We start from the raw sequence: 20,398 nt of genomic DNA, 5'->3' as shown, positions 1-20,398 counted from the left end.
AGTAGCGGACCGGGGTGGTGGTTCCCCTGTTCAAAAACGGGGACCAGAGGGTGTGTGCCAATTACAGGGGTATCACACTTCTCAGCCTCCCTGGGAAAGTCTACTCAAAGGTACTGGAAAGGAGGGTTCGGCAGATAGGCGAACCTCAGATTGAAGAGGAACAATGCGGATTCCGTCCTCGTCCTGATCCGTGAGGAACTCGTAGTAGAGCCGCTGCTCCTTTGCGTCGTGAGGAGCCAGTTGAGGTGGTTCAGTCATCTGGTAAGGATGCCCCCAGGACGTCTCCCTAGGGAGGTGTTCCAGGCACGTCCAGCTGGGAGGAGACCTCGGGGTAGGCCCAGGACTAGGTGGAGAGATTATATTGCGACACTGGCCTGGGAACGCCTCGGGATCCCCCAGTCAGAGCTGGCAAATGTGAATCGGGAAAGGGAAGTTTGGGGTCCCCTGCTGGAGCTGCTGCCCCCGCGACCCGATACCGGATAAGCGGATGAAGATGAGATGAGAGTAATATGTAAATAGTACTGTTGAAATTGATATATGCCATAGAAGTGCAGCCTTGTGCATTTTCAAAACAGTAACTGTCATCCAAACTGTAGCCTAAGTTTACATCAGGTAATACTGTCAATGTACACAGTTAGATTAACAACATGCCTAAACATTTTGACGACCTTGTTCGTGAAGAATGACTCAATGACTTATCATTCTGATGACAGTGACATGATCTTTGGCATGAATATTTACTTTTGAGAGATGTACTAAGGATTTTTTGTGACTGACTAGCTTTAGAAACATATCTATTGTATATTGCAGTTTGTACAAATTGTTTTGAGAAATGCACATGTTAGGGATGATGTGAAAAATGCACCAAAGCGACTGAGAAAAACTGTAAAAGGCAAATTATTAGCTACAATTATTAGCTAAAAATAGCTAAATTCTCTGTTATAATGTTCATGACATCACCATTTTTTTTTATGGAGTAACCAGCCCGACTCTTTATAAAAGCCACTGGCTGCTAAATAATGAGACAAAATGAATTCCATGTACAGTATAGTGTGTTGCATTGGGGGTTAAAGAGGGAAAATATATAGTTTTTATAGTTTTGTTGGATGTAGCAGAGTGCCCCATGATTTCACATTATATTTGCAATTTTATTTGCAAACTCTCCCGAGTATTTTGTACAATACAAAATATAAGGCCTTTACACACTGCATTGTCCCTGGCCCTGGGTTAGCTTAGCCTGTGTTCACAGTTTGTCAACCCTGGGCTAAGGCTTAACTCTAGGCTAAGGATTCACACTTGTGTTCCTAAGCTGCAAATGTTACGTTCTCTCTGGCATGTCAATAATGTTACTGAAGCCTACATCACTGACACATGATCAATGTTACGCCACCATGATTCAATTAACAACTTCATGACATCGACTGATCAAAATGCCCACCCTGTCGGTATTTGCTTGAACAACTTTGTTAAAACCATGCAAAGAAAGAGAAAAACTTTAGTCATCTTTCATTCTTTCGACATATTTGCTGGATTTACATCCAAAGAAAGCTGCAATAACTACTTTGCTAAGATTTAGCAGGTATACAAATGTTGCTAGTTTAATTCCAGTGCCAAGGGGGCGGTCTGCGACGAGGCATGGCGTGGTATACCGCGGCAAGTTGCAGTGCAGTGCGGCATGGACAAAAACATAAAAAAATAAGAATAGGCACCAGGAGGCATCTGTGAGAACGTCGACACCCATCTGAAACTGCTGTTATTCAAGCCTGTGTCTGTACTTATCTGGCCGGAATAAAACATTAAAACCCGAGGAATATTGTTTACTATAATCCTATTCAATTTACCGGTCAATCTACTTTCCTACTCTCACCTATGGTCATGAGCTTTGGGTCATGACCGAAAGGACAAGATCCCGGATACAGGCGGCCAAAATGAGCTTTCTCCGCAGGGTGGCTGGGCGGTCCCTTAGAGATAGGGTGAGAAGCTCGGTCACCCGGGAGGAGCTCAGAGTAGAGCCGCTGCTCCTCCACATCGAGAGGGGTCAGCTGAGGTGGCTTGGGCATCTGTTTCGAATGCCTCCTGAACGCCTTCCTGGGAAGGTGTTCCGGTCCCGTCCCACCGGGAGGAGACCCCGGGGAAGACCTAGGACATGCTGGAGGGACTATGTCTCCCGGCTGGCCTGGGAATGCCTCGGTGTGTCCCCGGAAGAGCTGGAGGAAGTGTCTGGGGAGAGGGAAGTCTGGGCATCTCTGCTTAGACTGCTGCCCCCGCGACCCGGGCCCGGATAAGCGGAAGATGATGGATAATCCTATTCATGGATTGCTATGTTGCTGTGTTTGATTCCATGTTATAGGTCTACACACGTGAATCTCTTACTGTTCATTAACTGTAATTATTTAAACCGAAATACAATTATTTGACTGGAAATATACACTGAACAAAATTATAAGCGCAACACATTTATTTTTGCCCACATTTATCACGAGCTGAACTCAAAGATCTAAGACTTGCTCTATACAAAAGGCCTATTGCTCTCAAATATTTTTCACAAATCTGTCTAAATCTGTATTAGTGAGCACTTTTCCTTTGCTGAGACAATCCATCCACCTCACAGGTGTGGCATATCAAAATGCTGATTAGACATCATGATTATTGCACAGGTGTGCCTTAGGCTGGCCACAATAAAAGGCCATTCTAAAATGTGCAGTTCCATCACACGCCGCAATGCCATGTCGGAGGTTTTGAGGGAATGTCCACCAGAGCTGTTGCCCGTGAATTGAATGTTCATTTCTTTACCATAAGCCATCTCCAAAAGTGTTTCAGAGAATTTGGCAGTACATCCAACCTGCCTCAAAACAACTTGTAACCACACTAGCCCAGGACCTCCACATCCAGCATCTTCACTTCCAAGATCATCTGAGACCAACCACCTGGATAGCTGCTGCAGCAATCGGTTTGCATAACCAACGAATTTCTGCACAAACTGTCAGAAACCGTCTCAGGGAAGCTCATCTGCATGCTCGTCGTCCTCATCGGGGTCTCGACCGGACTGCAAATCGTCGTCGTAACCGACTTGAGTGGGCAAATGCTCACATTCGATGGCATCTGGCACTTTGGAGAGGTGTTCTTTTCACGGATGAATCCCAGTTTTCACTGTGTAGGGCAGATGGCAGGCAGCGTGTATGGCGTTGTATGGGTGAGTGGTTTGCTGATGTCAACGTTGTGGATCGTGTGGCTCATGGTGGCAGTGGGGTTATGGTATGGGCAGGTGTGTGTTATGGACAACAAACACAGGTACATTTTATTGATGGCATTTTGAATGCACAGAGATACCGTGACGAGATCTTGAGGCCCATTGTGGTGCCATTCATCCACGACCATCACCTCATGTTGCAGCCTGATAATAACGGCCCCATGTTGCAAGGATCTGTACACAATTCCTGGAAGCTGAAAACATCCCAGTTCTTGCATGGCCAGCATACTCACTGGACATGTCACCCATTGAGCATGTTTGGGATGCTCTGGATCGGCGTATACGACAGCGTGTTCCTGGTCCTTCCAATATCCAGCAACTTCGCACAGCAATTGAAGAGGAGTGGACCAATATTCCACAGGCCACAATCAACAACCTGATCAACTCTATGCAAAGATGTGTTGCACTGCATGAGGCAAATGGTGGTCAAATACTGACTGGTTTTATGACCCCCCCGGACCCACCCAACACAGTGAAACTGCACATTTTAGAGTGGCCTTTTATTGTGGTCAGCCTAAGGCACACCTGTGCAATAATCATGCTGTCTAATCAGCATCTTCATATACCAAACCTGTGAGGTGGACAGATTATCTCAGCAAAGGAGAAGTGCTCACTAACACAGATTTAGACAGAAATATTGTGAACAATATTTTAGAGAAATATGCTTTTTGTGTACATAGAGGAAGTCTTATATCTTTGAGTTCAGCTCATGATAAATGGGGGCAAAAACAAAAGTATTGCGTTTATAATTTTGTTCAGTGTAGCTGTTGATTACAACGATGAAGTTAACATTTGTGGAAGCTAATTGTAGACTTTTACCAAGGACATTACTTATTGCCACTTTTCTGCACAAATATTTCCTGAAGACTGCATCTGTTTTTATCAATAAAAAAGTATTAAAATAAAAAATAAAAATTCCCACCAGATTTCTTTGATAAAGTACAATATGGCACAGGAGACCCAAGCGAAAATATAATTCAAGTGTTTTACATAAGACGTTTAATTTGTTAAACAGGCAATAGGCTACATGTTAAACCCATCAATGTTTTATAAATATTTTCAGAGGTAAAAAAAGTTTCTAATAAAATGGCATTTGAACATAACATGTAATTAGTTTATTTACTGTACAGTGACCTAAAGTCAACCAATTACTGTTACTCCACATTAACCCAAAGAGAGAGACGGGTGAGACAAAGCGCCTGTTACAATACATGTATTCTCACATGCCTAATCAGTTATTAAGTCAGAATACAATGTAAAACAAACTGTAATTAGTCTGTAAATTGTTTTCCGTTTATGAGTATAGAAACGGGACAATTTAATATATTCAACACCTATTTAGGAAAGTCATCTAAGGTGGGTGTGCAAAATGGTATGTTCCAAATCAATTGCACTGACAAATAAATAAAAGTTGCGTCTAACTTTCAGTATGTTTAAATCAAGTTTAGAATAGTTTTGCAATGCCACGTTGTAGCCTTATTTCGCATTATTATTATTTAATAGACAAATGCAGTCTCTTATTTGTCTTATAAAAATGTCCAATTAAAATTCCAGAGTTCCAGCCATAAAGAAGAGCTACCAGACATGTTTTAAATAGCCTTACAGTATAATAGCCTACACTTAAACAGCAATAAGACAAACTCTGTGATCCAACAAATGTTTTTTATTGAATTTAGTCAGCAGAATGAGCTCTTCACAATCTGTGACCTGAGCATATACTCAGTTTAAATACTGTATACCAACTGGAGGGCTGTTGCAATTGTTAGCCACATAATTGCCTTACCTAAATAATTTGATCCAGATCGCAATTGTTTATAGACAAGAAACTTTTTGCACAATATTTTGATGTTTCCAATCTGACTAAGAGATTTTAAGGTCAATGTTTGAAACGTCTCAAAAAATCAGCTACCATGCGAATGATGTTTCCATAGTATGTCTATCCCACGCATGCAAAAAAAACTTTGACAGGCTCTGTAGAACGTTAAACTATTGGCTCAGATAATTTACTGAACCTCATTTGCTGGCCTCAGTTGCACCAGTTGAGAGTGAGCGGATGCTCGCTGTTTTCTTGGCAACAGATCATACACGTCACACAATATTAGGTTATTTAATATGCTATTAATCAATTTACTTATTCATTTGGCATATTTCCCATCTGACATTTGGAGGTTGATATTTTTATCTTGCAGAATACAACTGATACTGGCGAAAAGCCTTTGCCGGCTAACGTAAACCCTGGTGCACAGTTTTCCTTAGCTGTAGGCCTAGTAATGAGGATTTGATGTGCATAATGATGGGAACTCCTGGGAAATGTGATCAGGAACAGGTGTGCTTAATAGTGCTTAATAGTGGAGACCGTGATTGCGACACAGTGAAAGCAGCCAGAGGCTGGCTTGATCACGGGTGGCACCGTGACAGTGTAGGCTACTGTAAATCATTCTTTCCTTTAGGTATTTATCAAATTAATTGTGTTTATCAAGCAGCTGTGCTTTAGGCCTTTGTAAGGCTATTCAAGCTGATATCCTTTGAACGTAGCAAACTGGTCGAGATTGTGTATTATTTTACCTTGTACATCATCAAAATGAGATGGAAATGGAAACTAAATTCTAATGGAATTATTTTGAATAATTTAAGTGTTGTGTAATTTTCATGTAGTACATTTGTAGGGCCTAATAAACGAATGAAAATATTATGGCCTGTGTTCTTAGAAATAATCCTTCTAAGTAGGCTATTCTTTTTTTGAGTGGGAAATTTTGTTAGGAAAAGTGGGACACTATAACTAAAATGAACTATTAGAAACATGTGAAAAATTGTTTTGCCACATGTATTAATTAATTCAGGTGAAGAGTAAATATTAAATCTGTTATTCAGATTGGAAACATGATTTTGAAATTATTTTGAAAGGATGACGCTCCCTGTGAACTAACTTAACAATGAGAATGATGTGTAATGTTGATGACATAGTTGATCAAATGTAGTGCGACAAAATCCGTTTTACCTCTAAACGTAGTATTGCAATCTTATTCCTGAAATTCATTTTTTTTGGTTGTGATCTTTGATGATGTTTCGCGCTTTCCTCAGGCATCGTGTATAGTAGAGATGGCAGCCAATGATGCACACTGCAGACTTTAAGACCCTCAGGACAGATTTGTGGTCTGCAGTGGAGCAGCTGCCGTACCAGGCAGTAATGAGAGGATGTTTTCAATGGTGCGCCTGTAGAAGTTGGTGAGAGTTTTTACAGACTATACTTCCTGAGTCTCCTCAGGAAGTATAGTCATTTTTGTGGCAGTTTTCATTGCTGAGTTCGCTTTTCTGGACGAAGTGAGGTCAACTTTGGTGAATATACCAAGTTATATGAATTTGGAAAGACTCTCTCCACTTCAGCTCCATCGTTATGTATGGGACCATAACACCCCCCCCCCCCGACCTCTGTCGCTTCCTGAAGTCCACAATCATCTCTTTAGTCTTACAGACATTAAGAGAGAGATTTTTGTCCTGGCACCATGTAGCCAGGTTCCTTACCTCCTCTCTGTAAGCGGTCTCATCATTGTTGGAGATGAGACCCAGGATGGTAGTCGTCCGTAAATTTGAGGATGTATTGCCTTTTTCCAAGAGGAAGAGGGCAGTGTTTCGTCAGGGTGATGGCATCATCCATAGATCTATTGGGGTGGTATGTAAATTGGTAGAGGTCCAAGGTGCCAGGAAGAGTAGACCAGATGTGAGTTCTGACCAGAGTTCTAGAGACCAGAGGTTAGAGAAAAGGCCTTCCAAACAAAAGAACCCATGTTCAAGCCTTGTCACAGTCAAAACAAACTATGCATCTGGATAGACAAAAACTTTGCTGGCTACAACCTTCAGTAGCTATGTCATAGTAAGCCTAAAATTAAATTGCTTGCAGTTATATTCTGACTATTTCTGTTGGTTTTTCGAAATACGCATTGTTATGGAAATTCTTGAAATGATGTATACTTAGTCCTGTACATGTATAAATGGGTTACTAGTACTGAGTCCCCATGTTTAGATAAGAAAAGGAATGTAGGAGAGGGGGAACTGGTATTTTTTTATGGTCATCATTGGGTAATCCATTAATTGTCTATCAGTTTAAACCATCAGTTTATCTGTGTGTCCCTTAGAGTTGAAAAGGTTACCCACAAGCTCCTTGGTTTAATGTGGGGGAGGACAGCCTGCCCCTTGGTTAAAACCTAGGTACTGACAGAAAAAAGGAAAGTGTATTATTGACATAGGACAGCTGGGCAGTAACTTACCACACCCCTTTTAATTGTAATAACTACAGACTGTTCACGTATTTTCCTCAGAGATTCCTCAGGAATGGAATTACCATCACAGCATCCACGCATGCTTTTTGGGGTAATATAGGCTAGATCACAACCCCTTGAGCAGTAAAAGAGGGGCTTCCACGATTCTCTCGTCTTTTCATTTGATGAAAAAGTCAGTTATCATCACCTACACTGTTATTCTATCAAATATATTCAATGATAAACTATATACTTGAATCTAATCTAACTATCATGTACACTGTACATACACTATAATTGTAGAGCTGTGCTCAAAAGTTTGCATACCCTTGGAGAATTGGTAATATATGTACCATTTCTAAAGAAAACATCTTATATCTTATGGGATTCACATTCAACACAATTAGAAAACGAAACATGGCAACAGAAAAAAAAAAATGAACAGACCCCTGTTCAAAAGTCTGCATACCCTTAGTTCTTATTATTTGTATTGCTTAATATTTAGAATTGCATCAATGACAGCATAGTCTTTTGTAATAGTTGCAGGTAGTATAGCCGCCCATTCTTTGTGACCAGACATAACTTTTTTTTTATTACTTATGGGATTCATACTCAACTGTAGGTTACAGCAGAATGGCACAATTATAAAACTAAACATGGCAACAAAGAAAAGAAATACAAAATGCCTTCAGGTCATGCAAAGTCTTTGGTCGTCTTGCATGAACTGCATGTTTGAGATCTCCCCAGAGCGGATCAATGATATTAATGTCAGGAGACTGTGATGGCCATTCCAGAACCTTCACCTTTTTTTGCTGTAACCACTGGAGGGTCAGCTTGGCTTTATGCTTAAGGTTATTGTTGTGTTGGAAAGACGAAGAGTGTTCCATGCGCAGCTTTCGTGCAGAAGAATGCAAATTGTAGGCTGTATTTTCTGATAACATGGTGCATTCATCTTGCCATAATTTTCACAAGAAAAAAAGCGGTATTCTGTTCACTATACAGTGGAGAGAATAAGTATTTGATACACTGCCGATTTTGCAGGTTTTCCTTCTTACAAAGCATGTAAAGGTCTGTAATTTTTATCATAGGTACACTTCAACTGTGAGAGACAGAATCTAAAACAAAAATCCAGAAAATCACATTGTATGATTTTTTTATAATTAATTTGCATTTTATTGCATGACATAAGTATTTTATCACCTACCAACCAGTAAGAATTCCGGCTCTCACAGACCTGTTAGATTTCTTTAAGAAGCCATCCTGTTCTCCACTCATTACCTGTATTAACTGCACCTGTTTGAACTCGTTACCTGTATAAAAGACACCTGTCCATACACTCAAACAGACTCCAACCTCTCCACAATGGCCAAGACCAGAGAGCTGTGTAAGGACATCAGGGACCTGCACAAGGCTGGGATGGGCTACAGGACAGTAGGCAAGCAGCTTGGTGAGAAGGCAACAACTGTTGGCGCAATTATTAGAAAATGGAACAAGTTCAAGATGAAGAGAGCTGGGAACACAGTCTCAAAGAAAACCATTAGTAACACACTACGCCGTCATGGATTAAAATCCTGCAGCGCACGCAAGATCCCCCTGCTCTAGCCAGCGCATGTCCAGGCCCGTCTGAAGTTTGCCAATGAACATCTGGATGATCCAGAGGAGGAATGGGAGACGGTCATGTTGTCTGATGAGACAAAAATTGAGCTTTTTGGTCTAAACTCCACTCGCCGTGTTTGGAGGAATAAGAAGGATGAGTACAACCCCAAGAACACCATCCCTACCGTGAAGCATGGAGGTGGAAACATACTTCTTTGGGGAAGCTTTTCTGCAATGGGGACAGGACGATTGCACCGTATTGATGGGAGGATGGATCTGGAGGTCTGTAGGGAGGAGTGGGCCAAAATCCCTGCGGCAGTGTGTGCAAACCTGGTCAAGAACTACAGGAAACTTATGGTCTCTAATTGCAAACAAAGGTTTCTGTACCAAATATTAAGCTCTGCTATTCTCAAATATTTGTCATGCAATAAAATGCTAATTTATTACTTAAAAATCATACAATGTGATTTTCTGGATTTTTGTTTTAGATTCCATCGCTCAGAGTTGAAGAGTACCTATGATAACAATTACAGACTTCTAAATGCTTTGTAAGTGGGAAAACCTGCAAAATCGGCAGTGTATCAAATACTTGTTCTCCACACTGTAGGCCTTGAAAGGCTTTGGATATCTTTTTGTATCCTTTTCCATCTTTATAAAGTTCCATTACCTTGTTACGCTGGTCTTTTGACAGTTATTTTCTGCTCCTCATGGCTCAGTATCTAGCCTGCTCAGTGCATCCACGTGAAAGCAAACAAACTAATTTACTATTTATACTCAGACTAATTGCAATTTGAAAAGCCACAGGTGTGGGAAATTAACCTTTAATTTCCATTTTCACCTGTGTGTGTCACCTTGTGTGACACACACCTTGTGAAACATTCAAGGGTATGTACATTTTGGGATTACATTGACACCTGTTGTGCCGTTTCCTTCAATAAATATGTCCCTTTCACATTAACTTCTAAACAATCTCAACTCCCATAATTTCACAGTCCATATAATAATATATGTTTATAATAATATGTTTAATATATGTTCAATTGCAATCAAACCTTTTATCTATGGAGGATTAAATGTGCCATAATATGAAATAAATAAATATATGAATAAATTTACATATAAATAAATATATACATAATTAAATATATAAATAATTAAATACTTAAATGTATGAATAAATACACTTTGAATTTGCATTGGATACATTTATGCATCTTCCAAATGAATTAGACATTTCATCTGGATGATGTGAAGATGTGCATCATCCAAATGCAATGGGGCGGGACCTAACCCATTTGATAGAAGTTTCCTCATCGGATTTCAGTGTTTTATGCTTGGTACACGGTGATTGGACACTTGAGTGCAAACTATCCGATGAGCGCTGTCTATCAAGTAGCACACGAACAAGTTCAGTTGTTTCCTTGCCCATTATGGATACACATTTGGGTCACTTTGATAATTCTTTAACCAGAGAATTTTTTTCGTTTGCATGTGGCCTGTTTTCAGTTAGTTTCATCATGGCAAGTCATTTGTAAACGTCCATAAAGATTTCAACGTAGCAATGTTTTTTAGTTACCGATAAAATACAGACGCAAGGTGTTAAACATAAGGAGTTGGGCCAGGTCGCACAGGCTGGACAAAACACACATCACTCAAGTCACATTCTTCACTTCCCATTATAATCGGATTTAACATTCATAATAACACATTGACACGCTGACACCCCCTCCAAAAAATGAAATAGGCCTTAATGTAGCAGGCAGACTACAAGTAGACATTGGCATACGCAATCTGATATGCTGTATCCAGAGCAGCCGCTGACGAGATAGCCTACTGAAATCGCTTTTTCCCCTTCTATTCTCCGCGAGTTGGGCTACGGGATTACTGCATTTTAGTCGTCATTTATGCAGGCAAAACAAGCTCACAGGGTTGCCGAAACAATTGAGTTATGCAACTGAAATATCGTTATCATCTTTTGATCGGTTGCTACTGTTGGCCAGTGGTCAATGTTGGAGGACAAGGTAAGATACCTAACTGAGCAGGCATTCTTGAACCTACAGTATAAGGATCAAGGTGACTTGTGTTGGGTCTGGATCGGGAAGGGGCAGGTGAATTTTGAGAAGTCGCAGAGAAATTCTACGCCACGAAGTCTGTGTTCTCTCAGACTTCGTGTTTCTGCTCTCTCGATTTAATTTATTCTTCTCGAAGTGGCTAGTGCGTGCGCGTGAGTTTTGAGATGATGTGACGCCATACATGTGTGCCTTACATGATCGAAAGACAAATGTGGTCTGAGTGTTTCATTATCAATGCCCACATAGAATGCAAAATATAATGGCCGTTTGAGTGCATTTACCACAAACAAGTTGCTTACACGTTTGTCAGATATCATAAAATGTGTGCTCCTGACAAGGTTTCCTTTTTTTTGATGGGGAAGGAGTTTCCGTCAAAAGTTATGCACTGTTTAACAACATTGACACATAAACGCTGCCCAGCTGGCCTGCTATTGATTTTTCCAAGATAGGGAAGTGCATTCAACATATATACACCAATCAGCCATAACATTATGTCCACCTACCTAATACTGTGTAGGTCCCCCTCTGTCAGTAAGGTACGGTGTTGCGGGAGTAAGGAACCAGGTGCAGGCGGAATGCGGTTGGTTTTGGTTTTTAATAAAACAAATACCACGCATGACCAAACAACAGAAGTAAATGGCTGACTTCAGCAGCAAAAACTACTGTACATAAGGTTCTAAAGCCTTACATGTAACGGCAGCACACACACCAACATCCAATGATCCACGATGTGGGGAGCAGAGGGGAAACATTTAAACACATACTAATGAGTAGATAGGGACCTGGTGTGCATGATAAAGACGTGACAAAACAAGTCCGGGATGTGTTCATATGTGATGGGAAGTGTAAGTGCACGGAACGGTGGCGCTGCTGCTCACCGTACCGTGACACCCTGTTGCCGCCAAAACAGCCCTGACCCGTCGAGGCATGGACTCCACTTGACCTCTGAAGGTGTGCTGTGGTATCTGGCACTAAGACTTTTGTAGCAGTTCCTTTAAGTCCTGCAAGTTGCGAGGTGGGGCCTCCATGGACCGGACTTGTTTGTCCAACACATGCCACAGATGCTGGATTAGGTTGAGATCTGGAGAATTTAGAGGCAAAGTCAACATCTTGAACCTGACGAAATAGGCCAACTCCATCAGGGAATACCGTTGCTATGAAAGGGTGCACATGGTCTGCGACAATGCTCAGGTAGGTGGTACCTGTCAAAGTAACATCCACATGAATGGCAGGACCTAAGGTCTCCGCCAGCTTGCCTTCTTCCCATAGTGTATCCTTGTGCCATGTGTTCTCCAGGTAAGCAATGCATATGCACCTGGGCATCCACGTGATTTAAAAGAAAATGTGATTCATTGCCACCTTCCATTGCTCCGTGGTCCAGTTCTGATTCTCACATTCCCATTGTAGGCACTTTGGCAGTGGACAGGGGTCAGCATGGGCACCCTGACTTGTCTGCGACAATGCAGCCCCATACATTGAGGGAAAAAAGTATTTGATCCCCTGCTGATTTTGTATGTTTGCCCACTGACAAAGGAATGATCAGTCTATAAATTTAATGTTAGGTTTATTTGAACCCCCCCGCCCCCACGGATAAACGCATTCAAATATGTTATAAATTAATTTGCATTTTAATGAGTGAAATAAGTATGAGAGCTGAAATTGGGAGCACACTGTTAAAGGGAGTGCTCCTAATCTCAGCTTGTTACCTGTATAAAAGATTCCTCTCCACAGAAGCAATCAATCAGATTCCAAACTCACCACCATGGCCAAGACTGCAATCTTGTCCAAGGATGTCAGGGACAAGATTGTAGACCTACACAAGGCTGGAATGGCCTACAAGACCATCGCCAAGCAGCTTTGTGAGAAGGTGACAACAGTTGGTGCGATTATTCGCAAAATGGAAAAAACACAAAAGAACAGTCAAACTCCCTTGGTCTGGGGCTCCATGCAAGATCTCACCTCGTGGAGTTGCAATGATCATGAGAACAGTGAGAAATCAGCCCAGAACTACACAGGAGGATCTTGTCAATGATCTCAAGGCAGCTGGGACCATATTCACCAAGAAAACAATTGGTAACGCACTACGCCGTGAAGCGGCGCCCGCAAGGTCCCCCTCCTCAAGAAAGCACATGTACAGGCCCATCTGAAGTTTGCCAATGAACATCTGAATGATTCTGAGGAAAACTGGGTAAAAGTGTTGTGGTCAGATGAAACCAAAATCGAGCTCTTTGGCATCAACTCAACTCACCATGTTTGCAGGAGGAGGAATGCTGCATGTGACCCCAAGAACACCATCCCCACGTCAAACATGAAGGTGGAAACATTATGCTTTAGGGATGTTTTTCTGCTAAGGAGACAGGACAACTTCACCGCATCAAAGGGATGATGGATGGGGCCATGTAGCATCAAATCTTGGGTGAGAACCTCCTTCCTTCAGCCAGGGTACTGAAAATGGGTCGTGGATGGGTACTCCAGCATGACAATGACCCAAAACACGGCCAAGGCAACAAAGCAGTGGCTCAAGAAGAAGCACATTAAGGTCCTGGAGTGGCCTAGCCAGTCTCCAAACCTTAATCCCATTGAAAATCTGTGGAGGGAGCTGAAGGTTCCAGTTGCCAAACGTCAGCCTCAAAACCTTAATGACTTGGAGAAGATGTGCAACAAGGGTTTCGCCACAAAGTACTAAGTCATGTTTTGCAGAGTCGAACACTTATTTTACTCATTCAAATGCAAATCAATTTATATTTCAATTTTTGACATGCGTTTTTCTTGTTTTTGTTGTTGTTATTCTATCTCTCATTAAAATTATAGACTGATAATTTCTTTGTCAGTGGGCAAACGTACAAAATCAGCAGGGGATCAAATACTTTTTTCCCTCACTGTATTTAACAAACTGCGATGTACTGTTTGTTCTGACACCTTTCTATCTGTACCAGCATTAACCTTTTCAGAAACTTGAGCTCCAGCAGCTCGTCTGTTGGATCGGAACAGCCTTGCTCCCCACGTGCATCGATGGGCCTTGGATGCCGTTTCCAACCATATTTCCTAATTTAATATTGGCCATTAAAATGTATGGATATAAATATATGTTGTCCAATTGCATATTAAACGTTAAAACACGTTTAGCTTAGTCACATGACCAAACACTCAGTAATTACAATGAGCGAGCAGAGGCTCATTGTTTTCTTGGAAAAATATAGGTTACACAATATTAGGCTATTTAATCAATTTACTTATTTGCTAATTATTGGCATAATTTATTTTATGGCATATTTTTGTTGATAAATGCACAATGGTGTGACCATGTTATTTAATCTTTTAGGCCATGTATTTGCAAGGCTATTATCTGCTTCGAGATTTTCAACTGAGATTTGGTCCCTAACCTGGCCTGTACAAACATGCCTGTACACACCCACACCATTTCTTTTTAACCGCCTCTTGGTCAAATGTCCTTCTTCCGGCGCTAATAGTGCCATAGGCATTGGATATATACACAAGATGCGCCATCTACCGATCACTGTGTGTCAGCAACACCCTCCCATTCAAAACACGCATGGGTCAAAATGACCCCTGACGGCGCGTCTAGTGTTAATGGTGTCTAGCAAAATATTCAAACTTGGTGTGATGTTAATGCGTGACAAACTGATTCAATGAGACGCTATACCGACACTCATATGTCTAGCTTTGTGGAGCAGTGGTTAAAGACAGAGTCTCTCACTTGGGTGTCTCAGGTTCAAATCCAATGGTGGCAACAACATTTATCCCTTATAATTGTGGGCCAGCCGAACTAGCTTGTCTGGTTCCTTTTCTTGTTATTTATTAAATGCAGAGTTCAGTTGTATAAAAGATGTCTCAGCTGACCCCCTCAAGCTAATAGAGAATATTTGGGATGAGATGTAAAGGGGTCTGCTTACAGCAGTAATCTAGTGCCATCCATCTGCAGGCACTGTATAATTCCGTCAAGTTAGCATGAACCATCAACCCTGTGGAACAAATCCTATTTAACAAATCCTTGTTAAATACTGCCAAAAAAGATGTTCTTGAGGAAAAGGGGTCTGACCTGATACTAGCTAAGGATACCTTATTCAATGGCGACTGAGTGTTTATTTTCTTATGAGTCATTTGTAATTGGTTATAAAGAGATTTGAATTTATAGCAAGGAATTTAACTTGTCCACATTTGTTTTGTATCCCTTTGGTTAGAAATGTTTTATTGGCAGTCATTTATGTACATCTAATGGGAGATCTGGTGTGCAGCCTGTGTGATGTATAGGTGAGACATTGTGAACGGAAAAGATAATGTAGGGAGAAATCTCAAAACATCTTTTAGCAGCTATGGTGAATGAGTTTTTTATGGGTTACCAGCCTCAATTTTTTTATTGATTGTTCAGTATGTAAAGTCAGAGGTAGTGCGGAGGATCACTCACCAGGTTGCCCTTCAGCCCAGGCTGTCCTTTAATTCCAGGGTATCCAGGGACCCCATCAGTCCCATCACGACCTGGAGGTCCTGGAGCCCCAGTTGAGCCCACAAGCCCTTTATCTCCTTTCATGTCCATGACACCTTTCTCTCCCTTGGGCCCTGAAGGGCCTGGAAATCCTGATAAACCATACAGGCCCTATAGTTATGAAGAAGACAACATTACTGGAAGATCTGACGAGTAATATCTACCTCCACAATGTAACATGTTTGGAAGAAATGTATATAGTAAATGCAACATAGAACCCCCTAAATAAAATGTTACATATAAAGACACAGAAGGAGTGTTTATCTATATCTAGAGTGACATCATAATGTGTACAATTCCAGGTCAAGTCACCTGTAGACCTGGTGAACCTTCAAGTCCTTTCACTCCCCAAATTCCTTTGGGACCAGGAGAACCATCATGACCTGGAGACATACAGAAAATGTAAATACTTATTTTCATCCTTAATTTAACAGAAGAGATATACATATTTCACATTTCAATTTTAATCTCTTGTACAAGTGTGACCAGTTCAAGATAACAGCATACAGAATAAAACAACATAAAACACATAATGAAACAAGTAAAAAATGTGCAGGTTGCAACCCCTCATTTCAGGAATGATGTTCAGCTATATTGAATTACACCACAGTTTAAAAGTTTTGCGTCACTTAGACCATTCCTTGTTTTTGAAAGAAAAGCAATTATTTGTCAATTAAAATAACATCAAATTGATCAGGGGCAGTATTCACAATTTTTTTTAAATCTTACCACAAGGAGGACTCCTATACAGCACTAAAAGTTTCCTCTTAAAACCTATTCACAAAGCTGCTAAAACCAACTTTTACTACGGCTAAGATCTTTTAAGGTGTCTTAAAAGGCGTTGTTGACCCCATTGCTATGGATGATGCCGTGTTCCACAAACAAAATTTGATTTAAAAGATGAATTTGTCAAGGATGTCTGCTTTCACCTTACTCATTTATGCTAGTCACCCAACTCCTTAAATCAGTGTTTCCCAATCCTGGTCCCCAGGACCCAAAGGGGTGCACGTTTTTGTTTTTGCCCTAGCACTCATACACCAGACTGAAATTAAAGACTTGATGGTAGGCTGATTACGTCAATCAAGTGTGTAAGTGGTAGAGCAACATTTAAATCAGGTGTGTGAGTGCTAGGGCAAAAACAAAAACATGCACCTTTGGGTCCCCAGGACCAGGATTGGGAAAAACTGCCTTACATGTTCAACTAAGAATAGTCCTATACAAGGTATTTCCGAAGCAGGTAAATAAATTGTTATAAGCCAACTGGCTGATGATACTACTCTTTTCCTAAAAGATGCTAAAAAGATTTCTATTTCAATCAATGTCATAAAATCCTTTTCCAAAGCGTCTGGTCTTTATCTAAACATCAATAAATGTGAGCTCATGGGTGTTAAAGATTGTGTAACACGCTAATATCATAATATTCCTGTGAAAGATAACATTTTATATTTAGGCATTAACATAATCAAAGATTAAAAAAACTGGGCTTTTCAGAATTTTAATCCTGTTATAAAAAAAAACAACAGAAGCAGTTAAATCAATGGCTAAAGCGAGACTTGAAAAGGTAGAGTCCTGATTATCAAGGCTGAGGGAATCTCTAGACTAACATACAGTTTTGCTTGTAAATTGCAATTAGTGTCTGTGTATAAATAGTCAATGAGTTTGTTAGCTCTCACTTGGATGCACTGAGCAGGCTAGATACTGAGTCACGGGAGCATAAAAGAACTGTCAAAAGACCTGCGTAACAAGGTAATGGAGCTTTATCAAAATGGAAAAGGATATACAAATATATCCAAAGCCTTGCAAATGCCAGTCAGTACTGTTCAATCACTTATTAAATGATTAAGTGGAAAATTCAGGGATCTCTTGATACCATGCCAAGGTCAGGTGGAACAAGAAAGATTTCAGCCAAAACTGCCAGAAGAATTGTTCAGGATACAAAGAAAAACCCACAGGTAACCTCCGGAGAAATACAGGCTGCTCTGGAAAAAGACGTTGTGGTTGTTTCAAGGAGCACAATATGATGATACTTGAACTGCGCCAGTGCCACAAAAAAGCCTGGTTACAATGTGTCTGACAACACCTTGATATGCCTCACAGCTTCTGGCACACTGTAATTTGGAGTGACAAGACCAAAATAGAGCTTTATGGACACAATCATAAGCGCTATGTTAGGAGAGGAGTCAACAAAGCCTATAGTGAACAGAAAAACATCCCCATTGTGAAGCATGGTGGTGGCTCCCAGAAGTTTTGGGGGTGTGTGAGATCTAGTTGATTACAAAAGACGGCACGCTGTCATTGATGCTAAAGGGGGCAATACACAGGATTAAGAACTAAGGGAATGCAATCTTTTGAACAGGTTTTATATTTGGAATAACTGGGACATATTGTAGAGAAACAAATCTTTATTTTTAGAATATTGATTGAAATAACATTCTACTGGTGTGTCAATTTATTAATGTAGAAGGCTGATTACTTAACTATGAGGAATTCTTATCACTACATGACATAGGTATTTGATACATTAGAAAAGCAGAACTTAATATTTGGTACAGAAACCTCTGTTTGCAATCTCCTCCTAAAATGTTAAACTGGAGGAGACTGAGAAAAGTTAGAAGTGCATTCCTCATATCTCCCTGCACAATAATATAGCAGCGTAACACCTTGGAACTGAGACGGGAGGGTCCGGCGACACTGTGGCCCTACCCGGGGGAGGCCCCGGACAGGGCCCAACAGACAGGAAATCAATCCACCCACATTGCCAGGCATCAACCAAAGGGACACCCACCAACTGCAACCCCCCTGAAAGAGGGCCGAGTATTGCCAGCAGCGTACAGCCCAATTGCACAAGTGCGCAACAGATAGTCAACAACAAGCCAGTGACTCTTTCCCCGAAAGGCATTGGAGGGAGGGCATCCCAGTGGCGACAAGAGCCCACCTGGGAAGACAGCAAGGGTGGACAGTATCAAGCCTACTGGTCACCTTCAAGCTCCCGGGCCAGGCTACATCTAATTATAAATCGTGCTGTAGAGATGAGTTTTTAGTAGACACTTGAAAGTTTGCACTTCTAACCTTAATTGGCAGATCATTCCACAGTATTGGAGCTCTATGAGAAAAGGCCCTGCCGCCAGCTGTTTGTTTAGAAATTCTAGGTTCAATTAAAAGGCCTGCATCTTGCGATCGTAGGTTACGTGTAGGTTTGTTTGGCTGGATCATTTCAGCAAGGTAAGTAGGAGCAAGTCCATGCATTGATTTATAGGTGAAGAGTAAAATCAGCCCTAACCCTAACAGGCAGCCAGTGTAAGGACGCTAGGACAGGAGTAATGTGTTAAAAAAATGTTGTTCTAGTTAAGATTCTAGCAGCCGTGTGCAGCACTAATTGAAGTTTATTTATTAATTTGTCAGGATAACCTGGATACATTTTTCTTACCTGGATAAATTTTTCTGCATCAGTTTTGGATAGAAAGTTTCAATTTTTTGCAATGTTTCAAAGATGAAAATAAGCAACTCTTGAGACATATTTCACATGCAAGTTGATTGGAAGGCGTATGGTATGTGGAAAATTGTGTTGGGGGTACTGATCTCTGTGTTGTTGTTATTTCCGCCAAGGTTGTTTGCTGTCCTGGACCTTCTCTCTGACCGACCCCACCATGCCGCGGTGTTCCGACAGGCCGATTGCTGGGAGACTTGTATCGTCCCAAACCGTCCAGCGACACGGAATCAGTGGAGAACATTTCCCTACCATCGACGTAGCCAACCCCACTTGTTTTACTCTATCGTCCGACCTCTTGCTGTGGCCATGGTGATGCTAAAGGCCATCTGGAGTTTGTTTTGCTTCCCGCCAGCGGCGGCTATAATGCCGTACAGCCAGCAGGCCACAAGCTTTTGCTGCTTTTCACCTGATCTTAATTTGCATAAGCTAATTTGCATCTCAGGTGGCTTTCCACCAGCGGCCCGACTGCGTTATGCTGGCGGCTAGCTGACGAAGAGAGGGCATGCGCTGTGTTCTGCTGTATCTGCTTGTGTTGCCATTTTCTTCAAGCAGAGACATTATTGTACTCCTTTTATTCTTGTACTGATTATTTGATTTATTTTAATATATTTTTTTTTTATATTGTTAAATCTTAGTGTACAGAATTTTGGTCAACATTGGCAGTTTATAATAAAATAGACTTACTATTTTAAGCTTACGATGCGATGCATAGCATAGCATAGCATCATCATCCGCTTATCCGGGGCCGGGTCGCGGGGGCAGCAGTCTAAGCAGGGATGCCCAGACTTCCCTCTCCCCAGACACTTCCTCCAGCTCTTCCGGGGGGACACCGAGGCGTTCCCAGGCCAGCCGGGAGACATAGTCCCTCCAGCGTGTCCTAGGTCTTCCCCGGGGTCTCTTCCCGGTGGGACGGGACCGGAACACCTTCCCAGGAAGGCGTTCCGGAGGCATCCGAAACAGATGCCCAAGCCACCTCAGCTGACCCCTCTCGATGTGGAGGAGCAGCGGCTCTACTCTGAGCTCCTCCCGGGTGACCGAGCTTCTCACCCTATCTCTAAGGGATCGCCCAGCCACCCTGCGGAGAAAGCTCATTTCGGCCGCCTGTATCCGGGATCTTGTCCTTTCGGTCATGACCCAAAGCTCATGACCATAGGTGAGAGTAGGAACGTAGATTGACCGGTAAATCGAGAGCTTCGCCTTGCGGCTCAGCTCTTTCTTCACCACGACAGA

At 41.6% G+C, this 20,398-nt stretch overlaps 1 protein-coding gene across 2 annotated transcripts in view; it reads right to left on the bottom strand.

Moving 5' to 3' along the window:
* col4a3 (collagen, type IV, alpha 3) overlaps positions 1 to 20,398 on the bottom strand; it is a 303,630-nt gene that overhangs the window by 127,118 nt on the left and 156,114 nt on the right. For both annotated transcript variants that reach the window (XM_029119708.2, XM_029119709.2), the window contains exons 24-25: positions 15,991 to 16,061; positions 15,601 to 15,789 (exon numbers count right to left, since the gene is read on the bottom strand). In XM_029119708.2, the coding sequence (XP_028975541.2) occupies positions 15,601 to 15,789; positions 15,991 to 16,061 (260 nt within the window). The remainder of the gene's footprint in view (positions 1 to 15,600; positions 15,790 to 15,990; positions 16,062 to 20,398) is intronic.

The sequence above is a fragment of the Esox lucius genome, chromosome 1, assembly GCF_011004845.1.
Source record: "Esox lucius isolate fEsoLuc1 chromosome 1, fEsoLuc1.pri, whole genome shotgun sequence".
Lineage (NCBI taxonomy): Eukaryota > Metazoa > Chordata > Actinopteri > Esociformes > Esocidae > Esox > Esox lucius.
Note: the sequence above shows the minus strand (reverse complement) of the source record. Positions and strands in the feature narration are given on the sequence as shown.